At 33.7% G+C, this 12,006-nt stretch overlaps 1 protein-coding gene across 1 annotated transcript; it reads right to left on the reverse strand.

Annotated features, from left to right (window-relative positions):
- Nucleotides 1-2,269: 2,269 nt before the first annotated feature.
- On the reverse strand, nt 2,270-11,398 carry LOC137919838 (CLIP domain-containing serine protease HP8-like). The gene is made up of 7 exons (XM_068763045.1): nt 11,264-11,398; nt 8,828-8,964; nt 7,498-7,663; nt 6,916-7,088; nt 5,516-5,624; nt 4,289-4,466; nt 2,270-2,582 (listed from the first exon to the last, which is right to left on the reverse strand). Exons 1-7 carry the CDS (start codon nt 11,325-11,327, stop codon nt 2,342-2,344), a joined length of 1,068 nt encoding a protein of 355 aa, XP_068619146.1. The 5' UTR covers nt 11,328-11,398; the 3' UTR covers nt 2,270-2,341.
- Nucleotides 11,399-12,006: the final 608 nt, after the last annotated feature.

Genomic DNA, 12,006 nt, shown 5'->3' on the forward strand with positions numbered 1-12,006 from the left:
TCCGAAGCCCGTTATCAATGGGATGTTCGTCTTGTTCTTTTGTGATGTTAATTAATTAAACCGAAGCCAAAAAAATAACAGGACGTTATTATATATAGTTACAAGTGTAAGCGCCTGCCTGGTTCACCCCTGAACACTTAGGTTATATCAGGTAAAGGCCTTCATTATTGTCTCCCTTCAGTGTCGTGTGAATTGAATTAGCTTTCAGTATGACACGTTCTCTGTTGAAGCGCTAGGCCAAAAAAAGACAGAAACTACCGAGGCATGTAGAAGCATACTCGTAGATTTTAAAAATGACGTGAAGTAAAATAGAGTTTTAACTTAAAACGGAGTTTTGACTAGAAGGAGAAAAAAATTGTAAGAAAACCCGTAGGCTCTAAAATATTTATACTTACTTAAACTGTCTGTGTAACCAATAAACAGGACCACAATCATGAAGATAAGAAACATTGTGGATGTTTATTAATATCGTCCGACCTTCACTATTGCAATTGTCAGTTTGCTTTTTAAATAATTTTCATATTGTAATATTAATGTTACTTATTTGGAAATTAAAAAAATTAATGATTTCATAAACATACGAACTTGTTTGCGTGTTCATATCGTTGGAAATACCAAATGTGCGGTAAAACCGATTAATATTTCCTATCGGCCATCATAAACATATTATCTTAATTAACATTAATATAACTTACGATTTGTTATGTTTTGTATGTTTGTTACAAATATTTTAAGAATTCATACTTTATCAAAGTTGTAATAGTATAAAACAGTAATTTCACTATGATAATTTGTTCAAAAGTCGTCATAACTATTTTTTTAAATACTCACATAGTCCATTTATACATTTATTACTTGATATACATATTTGAAATAAGAGCTACGGTACAAGCCGGAACAATTAATATAATTTTTATACTATTATAGTTATAATTGTAAATTAACCATATCTTGTGTTTGGCATGGATCTTCATCGATCAATGTCTTCAATTCAGAGCTTTTCAATGTTTAGGGCTTCCTACACGCGGACAGTTGCCAACATCGAAATCGTGTTTATAGCGTAAGTACCAATACAAAGCGAGTTGTTCACTTAGAACAGCATTTCAGCAACGCAGATATCCATAAGAATATGCGAGCTTTAAACTTGCTTCAGCATTATCATGCTTGAAAATCAATAAACATTTGCACCTAATAAATACTAATACATAATTTTACATATTAATACCTTGTGTCTTCGTTTTAGCCCATAGTTACCCACTGCAAGGCATGGGCCTTTCCGAAAGATAACTATGGAGAGATATACCATGTATTCTTACTATGTTTACTTATACGATGATATTTATGATATACCATGTATACTTATGTGTTCATTTAATTGTATCCTAGATGTGTTCACTCGGTGTTTAGCACTAATCTGTGTAACAACTCCTGAAGATGCCCCGTGGAGGGGTGAAACACGTGTTGAGTGAATTTACGGTGGCGGTTGTGTAGTTTGCATTGTCTGTCGCATGCGCATTTACGAGCGGGCTGGCGGGCGGTGCACTTTCATGCACGACAACCACTGCATGTGCGGAGGTGGCTAGATATTGGTCCTTTCTTATGTATCCTAGATATTGAACCCGCGACCTATGATTGCATGTCTCAGTCGTTTACAGCTGAGCTATCACTTCTCATATATTAATTCGAGACTATACGCAGGACCGATGCTTTTAATTGCTTCTCTTGTAAGTATAAGCATTCCGTGTGGAACCACTATTCGATTTACTCTAAACAAGTTTTATTTCAGTTAGGATATGTACGGTATTCCTAATGTAGAAAAAAAATTCGAAGGCGCGGGCATACTATCTTTTTTAAAAGATTTATAATTAGTGAACAGACTAGTTTCTCATGTTTAGTATATACTCGTAGATTTTCCGGTATAGAGAAATTTAAGAGAAAGCGATTTTCTATCCTAACTATAATGAAAGACTGTTGTGTGTAGTAAACCGCATTGCTGTTCCGGACGAGATGCTTTAAGTGAATACTTGAATTGGCAACAATACAGGGCCATTTATGCACCAGTTGGAATTAAACTGTAAAGGGTTCCTAAAGTCGCGTGGGGTATCAATGGTTCATTGTGGTGACGTCTGTCAGTCTCCTGTTAAACTGTAAAAGTTACTCGAAGTACGTCGTCATTGGTCTAGGTTCGTGGGTCAACAATTCAACGATTGAATGTATCTACAAGCGTGGCAGTTACAAACTGTTATGTGTAATTACGTAAATAAGAAAATTCAGTTTATAAAAAAAACAGTTTATTTTTATCAATTTTATTAAGTCATATTAAATCTAATAAAATATTTACTCAAGGCCTGATTGTGTCTAAAATCCATTTCATGTACCAAGAGACGTCGGTATACACTCCAGGGAAAGAGGAGCCACATTGTGATGGACCGTGGGATACGATGCCATGTTGGATGAAACGACTCGCGCCATTTACGTACTTCCCTTCCAGCATCAGCGGTCCACCGGAGTCGCCTTTGCATGAATCTTTACCTAGTTCCCCAGCGCAAAGTATAGTCTTCGTGAGGTCTTCGTTTGAATAACTGTAAGGTAATTACAGATATAGTAATATGATAGAGTCAAAAGAGTCAAAAACTTAACGGAGAGCATCTTTAATAGCTTTGCGAAAATATTAGCTATTTTATCTACATTTGCACAATAAAAAAAAATATTTGTTAATCATGTCTTTAAAGATTAAAAACCAGTTTTTTTAGTTACTATTTTAATGTAAAGCAACAAAATTGCAATTTTAAAATAAAAAAAACTAAAGCGAAGTACGATGGACATGCTATCTAAAAACATTTACTGGTTTATGGCATGAAATTTCAAACTGTGAATCGAAAATAAATTGCTGATGTAAAATAATCCTGTAACCAATATGGTTGCATGGCATACAGCTTTAGGGAAGTATTAGCGATTTCTATCTTAACATTATTCAAAGACTCTAAAATGGTATAATAGAAATTATTTTAAACGCGCCATGATTTATTATAAACACAGAGATCCACGAAGCAATGAACATAACTGTTAAGGAGGAGGTAAAAGTAGCATGTAATTAATATATACAGCGACTGGAAAATAAACCTAACGACTTAGCTACCACAAGAAACTGTTGTACTAAATGACAGATGGTGAATGTGAATGTGGGATGAGGTATTTCCAGCTGAGTGCGCCTAAAACGTTATAAAGGACAGAAACAAATCTGCTTACAGTTTGACACTGATTGCAAATAAACACAAAAAAAATGAAAATCATGGCTCAATGAATTCACGCATTTTTGATACTTAAAGAACCAAAAGCATTAATTTAATACTGAATTTAAAATGTCTCATGGAAATAAATTATATATGTAAGTTCGACAGAAACAAAAAGTTCCATCAAAATGCTTTTTTAAACACCATAACGCGTTGAAATAAGTATAGCTTTTATTTGCCAGATTGTAATTGCTAAGTTAATACCAGATATAATATACAATTAATTTCACATAATTAGTGACTAAAAATGGTCGCAATTTTGCCCAAGACCGTGAACGCAGGTTTTCCTGGTTTAAGGATTGCGTAAATTCACAAACCACCGGACTAATGAGTCATACGCGGTAGTTTGGCGAACGCAAAAGCGTTCATTACTTTTTTTATTAAATATCTCGGGTGATGGAATATTCTTGTCCGTATTTACTTATATGTTTAAATTGGGGACGCCAATCAAAAAACATTTAAAAGTTTTATGTAACATTATATAAATTTTTATATATGTTTGCCTATGTAAGCAGCCTTGACTATTATTGTGCTATTCTTTAACTATTATAAATTAAGAAACATAGATTTTAATTAAATGAAATAAATCATAAACAATGTAAATCAGTATAGCTTGTTAGCTGTTAAAATATCAATATAATATTGTAGAGGAATAGACTACAAAATTCGTAATATAAACGATCTTTAATAATCTTACTATATTGAATAGACGATATTATATTTTAGTTCCATAAATTGCGAAAAATCGCAAGAATTGTCAAACAACTTCTTGATGCCAAGAAGGTTTTTCACAATCACATTATCTTTGATCAACTATTCCAGTGTCTAGTTCTAGCACTTTTTCCTGCAGATATCTACTGTGCGTATCAAATGTACCACTATTCGAAGCTATTATCATAGAAGTGAAAGTTAGTTAAAAAATTCTTTATAACCTATTGAAAACAATGCTTCAGCTGCAATCTATGCATGTTAAAATGACACGTCTTAAGTTGTACCTTTGGTAATAATGTTTGCAACGTTCCCGGGTGCTGATAGGTATATCTACTTTACGTAGCACCGTTGCCGTGGTATAATTCTCAGTCAATCCCCAACCGGTGACCACCGCCCGTTCTCTCTCCAGGGTTCGTTCCCTCAATCCGCGAGTTATTGGTAAACATACTAAATCGATGTTTCCTGAAAAATAAAAAAAAATTGCAGATGTCAGATTTTATCATACCATGACTAATATATCTATATGTTAAATTAACGCAATCGTTATTAATATAAATGACTAGCTGAATATATTTTGTAGCCACTGATAGCTTTTTTGATTACCTTGGAGTTCATAATTCTAGACATAAAGATGAAAGAAAATATTTTCCATATTATTCCCACTATTAATTCCGTATTTTAATAATATATGTCATTATATTTTTATATAAAGATAAATTAAATAGAAAAAAATGAGGACAGGTAAATACGAAGACTTGCCTTCTTGCTTAGTGCTTTATATAGAAAATATTAATAAAAACGTAAAGTATTCCCTGTGCTCCTAAATATTCTAATGTACGTCGTGAAACGATGTAGAAAAAACCTAAGTTTAGTTATCCTCTTACAATTATTTGTAGTGATTACTTTTTTAAGTAATGAGAATAATGCCAGGAGTATTCGATTTAATATAAAATACACCTTTCAAACTTAAATCAACGAGGATTTCACCTTATCCCTAATACATGAGTAGAGCAACCCATTCGCAAGCTGTATCATTAATTTAAAAGTCCTTCACATTGTAATAGAGTTTTTTAACAATATTTTTGTTAATAAATAACATGACATAACATGGACACACTTCTATATAATATCTCAAAGTAAAGCCATACAAGGTAAGAAACCCTGAAAAAACTTTAACAAGCTATTACCTATTTATATTATTCTAAAATTATTAAAAATATAGCGTTTCATGGAGTTAATTTATTTAATTAAGAGTTTCCAATTAGGGATTAAAATTTATTTATGTTGTAATTATAATGTTTACACATAAAAACTATACCAAGTCATCGAAGGCGCAGTCAAAATGTCATACTTGCAGATTACATAAAAAAGAACAATGCTTATTTGTCGCATATTATATAAAATAGATTATTTTTTTATAATGTATTGTAAACGATTTGTTGTATAGAACTTTAGATCGAATGAAAAACGGATGCCAATTTTCCATAGCGGAGTATGTTTGTTTTACTTACGCAGTGTAATGTCCGCTGGTGTCTTCAATCTGAGAAGAGCGATGTCATTTCGGACAATTGGTGGGCCGGAATAAGTTGGATAAATGATTGTTTCCGCTACACCCACGTCCTGTAAAACAATTAATTATTTTATCAAATATGCCGATGTGTTCAATATCTGATATGTGCAAAACTGTAACTTTGATGTATTAAATAAAAATGTTCTTAAACTTTCTAAATATAGTATACTAATTACCGTGGCATATTTTAACACACTGAAATTTATCATATAATTATTGAATTTGATGTAATTGATGTTGTGCTGCTAGCTTGTCTAGGCTTTGTACAGCTTCATCGAAATTGAGCCCGTGGAATACAGAGGTCCACGGACTAAAAATTTTACGTTGGGGATCGTACCTCAGTTACGACTAAGACGTCTACACGCGGAAAACTACAACCGTATAGATGTATAGTGTAACGAGTGGGGTGTTGAGTATGCAGCACGAAGCGAGGACTACTCGGCGGTCGGGAGAGACACGGGCCTCTCCGGACCGCCCTCGCTTGAACGCGGGTTAGGCGGACGCGGCCGCTGTGTCATGTGTAGATGTGTAGTGCATGACATGTGCATCGAGACCGCCGGGGCTCGATGTAAGGCGTGTGTCCTGACGTTGATAAAGGGGAGCGGATATTATTTAAATTCTGCTTTAAGGGCGACGAGAAGGCCCGAGTGCTCCGCAATACAGAGAAAGCGCTCCGAGGGACCGGAGGCTTTGCGAAGTTTTGCGGCGAGAATGCAGACCTCGTCGAGGTCTACATTGGCGAGGTTTGATTATTGAAAGGGACATCTTTTTATACAAAAACTTAGAGGGCTACAGAAATCGCTGTACTGCGTCTTAGATATCCGCGCGGCGAGACGTAATACACCTTTTTCGTTTCCTCTCTTTTTCCCCGGTGTCCTTTTTTCAGTACTATTATAGTAAATAAGTCAAAAGAGTAATAGCGTCGACATCTACAAATGTGTATTTAATAGATATTCATCGTCATCATGTCAACCAAAAGACGCTCACTGCAAGGCATAGACTTCCTTCCAAGACCGCTCTTGTGCTCCCCATATCCAGTGAATTCCGGTGACCTTGATTACAACATATAGCTCCACCTAGTGAGGGGTCTACTCATGCCGTGTCAACTTGCATGTGGTCGCTACTTGAGAACCTTTAAACTATAAGGATCGACCCTTGCACGAGCGATATGCCGCCACCACTGCCACTTTTGATCAGCAAGTCTTCGAGCAATGTCGTTGACTTTAGCTCGTCTGCAAATCTTCCCATTTCTATTTCTATCACGCAGCGAAGCTTCAAGCATAGACCTTTCAGTTGCTGAGTTGATATTGATCAGTTTAAATGTATTTAACAGTAATTCACCTTATGATTAGATTCACAAATGAACGTGTTTTTCTCGCAGTCCACATTCTCCTCCAAATCGTAATCTCCCAATCTAACTCCAGCAATGTTCTTCTCTTTGACACAATGAGCTGCTGTGAGCACGTATAAAGGAGTAATCAGACTGCCTCCACAAAGAAACTGTAGACCGATACCTGGAAAATAGACAGGAGACATATTATTGATGTTTCTCGTATTACAATAATTCATTTTAACATAACCGTTTATAAGTAAAATGAAAATAGCTGATCATCAATAATGTTTAAGCATATAAGGCATACTACTCGTAAATATAACAGGATTTGACTAAACCAAACTGGATTTAATCAAACAAAAAACGTCGTACCTACTATGTCAGTAAACGAGTTATTTATTTTTCACTGTGCGAAATAGAAAATATATTTTCAAAAGTAATAATTGATAATTATTAAGACATAAATAAATAAAGAAATGAATCGGAAAAGCATTCTACTGATTTATTTTTCTAATAAAACAGGCTTTTAATTTTGCACAGTACGAAGATTGTCGGAGGAGGTAAAACATAATAAAACAATGTGTACATACGTGTGTTGTATGAAATAAGCACCATCCATGGAAATTCGTAAAGCTTGGTTTCTTCTCCTCCAACGATCTGGCTGCCTTCAATGGCGCCACAGTCTTTTGGTAATAGTCGAATATTTGGATGATTTTCGATTTCCTCTGGCGCGGAAGGGAATTCCGAACAGCATACCTGGATGTTAAGTCAATATCTAATTATATCAATACGTTTAAGAGATTTCCTCCTACATAATGACCAGTAATAACATTCCTTTTACCGTCTAGAGGTCAACTAAGAACGAGGTTTACGAAATTCTTTCCGTAAGGGGGCTTCGAGTGGCGTTGCGAAACGGGCACGGAACATCTAATCATCCATATATTTTAAATTATATTATAATTGAAAATAAAAAGTTTTTACCTTTTCTTCTTCAGTAATTTTATAGTGACCTGTACACCGTTAAAACCAGTATCATATGTTTATTCATATAAATATTTATATTTTATTATCACTAGCAAATGGGTATTACTTAACCGAAGAATTTACAATGTGTGGAGCGTCGACAGAGGAAAAGTGCAGAGAATATGAACTTAATATGCTGTCGTCACAGAAAAATTCAAGTATTTTATATAGTAAATTTTTACGTCGAAACGATAGTTTTTTTATGAGATAAGAAGCGTGTTTACTCGAAATTGTACTACTGTACTGCTAGTTTTGAGCACTAATATTTCTAGTGTGAGCGTGTGTATTCCTCAAATCATCTTAGTTACACTTGAAATATTACACCTAATTAATTTAATAATTCAATAACTTCGACGCTACTAAATCGTAAACCATTATTTGCTGTTGGAGAATTTGTAATTGCGGTGGTGCCTGTCCAGAATGTTTTTAAAAGAAATTTATCATCAGTTATTTATAAACAACACTCGTACACATTTAACTACATAATTAAAAACGTGATGCGATGAACTATTAATATATGAGCTGAATTAAAAGTAACATTGATATAAATGGAAACATAAACAACATTAAGTCTTCTGTCCTTGGGGATGGACAGACGATTAGTTTCGGCAAGCGCTGCGTTAGAACTTTACTCCTGAATTAAGGCCCTGGTGGTCATCTGTTCTGTTCTATGTTGCCAACAGACTGCCAATTATGCCTATGTGGGTTATTTTCGTTCGTGTATAGATCTCATTTTTGATTCGATTTCGTAGATTACTAATATTAATAGACGTGCACACCTGCCAGTCTGTGGTCTCCACTTTAAAACTTTAGTGACCATAATTTTGCACGCTATGCGGTCTGCCAATTCCAGACTTGTGTTCGTCTTCGTATGGAAATAAAATATGTGTGCAATACCTTTGGAATTCCGTTCACGCGTTCTTGAGAACATATCGAATCTATGATGAGTTTCTCCGTGAGTGGATTTTTTTTGTTAACGGCTAGATATAATGCACCAGGACAAGTGTCAAGGAGTTTGCAATCCTTGCAGGTTTCTAGAAAAAAAGCGTACTTAATTAGAAGTTAAATTTATAGTTTTTATTACTAGAAGACGGTAAAAGATTTGTTATAATGTAAAACCTTGAAAGAAGTGAATGTGTAGCTGTGTAGCATTTGCTGTCAATTAATAGATAGTATATTAAGAAATTTATGGTTTTATGAAGATAAAAAATTTTCAAAATTTGGACTTTGAATTGGCCAAAGTGGCTTGTCACATGCCAATAGAAAAAAGTTATTAATGTGATGAGTAAATATCTTTCAGAGTGATCACTTTATACAGGGTTGATAAGAGAGAATTGAAGAAAAGAAAGAGATAAGAAGAGATTTTTACACGCCTTACTGTTTTTGTTGACTATTTAGCTATACATTTACCCCTTCAAAGCCCCTTCAAATCCCCATCAGTATTTATAACGATATAATATAAACAAATGTAATTTGCACGGAATGTGAAATACAAAATATATAGAAAAAAAAATGAAAACATAGGTTCCAGTCAGTATAATAATATTGCACTATTTATACATTAAAAAGTGTAAAGTTTTTACTTTTAAAAATACACATTCATAGAAAAGTAATTTCGAAGAAACATTAAAAAACATATCAATGAATTATCAAATAAACGCTGGCGTGGTCTTATAACGAAGAACTGAGAAGTTATTTGACTTAATTTAAATAATCGTAATATAGTTGATAATTGTTAATGTTTCCTTAACGTTTCATTATATGAGATCATAGCATGACGTTTATAAAAACTTGAGGCGGAAAAGATTTGCTTCAGCAAGCTTGGAATTTAAGCGACACAATCAAACATAGTGAATATGATTTGGCAGCCGCTGGCTCCTATACGACCACCACATTTTCATTCATAAGCTCTATTAATAGATCAAAGCCTCTTTCTACTTTTTCCCGATCTGTTAATGATCTAGTTAGATGTCTAAAAAGTTGAAGTATCTGTCCTTCTCACAGCGGTTTGTTTTATGTGAGCTGTAAACAAGTCACTCCGATAAATATCCCTCTAGAGTGACTTTTGCGAATATATTAAAATCTCTCCATAATCTATTGGACATCGCCGTTCTTTAACACTCTGGCAAACCTTAATTTTGAACTTTATTTTTCGGCAAAGATCAATCAATGCTTCGTAAGTTACATCATAGTATCTTCACAACCAATTATACTTTAGCATAACTATTATTAAACGATCATAATAAAGAATAAAAGTTATTCCATGACTGCCTTTTCATCACTATAAACTGATGACAAAGTAGATAGGGCATTATTAATCTTGTAATACAATGGCAAGTCCCCGTGATACACCCGATCGTTTATGTTGATAGAATTTAAGATAATAGCCGTGAAGAATCTCTTATAATAATCAGTGTATCTTCTTATTTTTCAGCTGATAGACGCCTACCGCAAGGCATATGTTTGTCCCAAAGATCGCCACGATGACCGATCTTAGGCTGCCCACATTCAGCGACGTCCACATTCGTCTACCAGCTCTTGGTCGCCACTATAGAACCTTTCGGGTTGCAGGAGCGGTGTGCCCCCTCCACTGCAGACGAGCAATTCTTCGAGTTACGTCGTTGATCTTGGTTCTTCTGTGGATATTCTCATTTCTGATTCGAACTCGTAACGAAAATCCTTGCATAGCCTTCTCCGTTGCTGCCTGGTTGACCTTGAGCTTAATCAGTGTATTTGCATATTTTTGTCAAAAACCATGTGTTTTTACACACATACTAAATAAATTATAATGAATGATAGAATGCAAGAAAGACCGATATTAATGTAATTCCATTTTAAAAGCTTAACTTAGTAATAATGTATAGTTATTAGTTATTTAATAATTATATCTGAACAAATTACGGGTGTATTTATTAAAAGATGTCCAATGTTGGCTTCTAACTTCGTCGTTTATGTATGTATATTTTTGCAAGATTTTCCTGCTTTGCCTTTGTTTATAAAACCGGTGTAGCATGTTGAGAGCACATTATCAATTATTATGTTGTTTTATCAGATTATCTTATGTTTAGTAGTTATCTTTTTTTAAAGGAAATAAGATTTTACGGTTTATATGTTATTTAATTGAAATAAAACAAACATTTACTTCGTACCGATTATCCTATTAAAACTATTTTAATTATAAACTATTTAAAATATTAGAATTAAGGAATCATGTGTTTTAATGAATGTTATAGGTTAGTAAGTATAAATATGTAATAAAATGTTTATAATACATAAAGAATTATTGAGAGAATGCATAAGGAACGCGGAAAAATATGAAAGAAATTGACTTACTTGCAAATATTTCTTGTTCACTTAATACAACCGACAAAAATAGTATAACACTAGGGACTAACATTTTTATTAATTAATATTATTAACTATTATAATCCACACTTGCGATGATCCTCTTCCGAGGCTCGCTGCTTACTAAACATCCACTTTTGGATTTGCCGTGTAATAAACTACGACAGGTATTTTACACACGCGTAAACTATATCTACAAACGCACACATAAATACAAAAGTACAATAAAAACAAGTAAAAATAATGAATGTATCAGGACATCCACAATATCATTCAATATTTTAGTAATTAATAGTAATTGTAGAAATACTTAAACAACAATATGTATTTATGATACTACAGCAAGATTTTTTATTTTTTTCTCGTTAAGAATTTATGAAAAGGTCATAATTCAATGTCAATGATTAAACCCGTAAATTCCGAGTTTCATGCAAGCCAAATTAACCGACTCAGTTATGTGGTTGTCCTTTATATTCTCATTTATATATCTTTTGTTATTGTTTTTGACCGTATTCGATAAAATCAAGGTCAATTTTAGTATGGCGGCTGGGAGAAAATATTAATCGGCACCCTTTCATATAAGAATATATATATTTTGTACAAATCAAAATCTAGAAATCAAAATTACACGTCAAGGAACTGTTTGAAAGATTTTTTAAAGAATATGCAATTGTTATTTCTTTACAAGTCATTCAACATTTGGAATAGCATGAAGTACGGATTCTGTTTAT

The sequence above is a fragment of the Battus philenor genome, unplaced genomic scaffold (assembly GCF_028537555.1).
Source record: "Battus philenor isolate CCGP_79_NKW_IND1 unplaced genomic scaffold, ilBatPhil1.0.hap1 SCAF_17, whole genome shotgun sequence".
NCBI lineage: Eukaryota > Metazoa > Arthropoda > Insecta > Lepidoptera > Papilionidae > Battus > Battus philenor.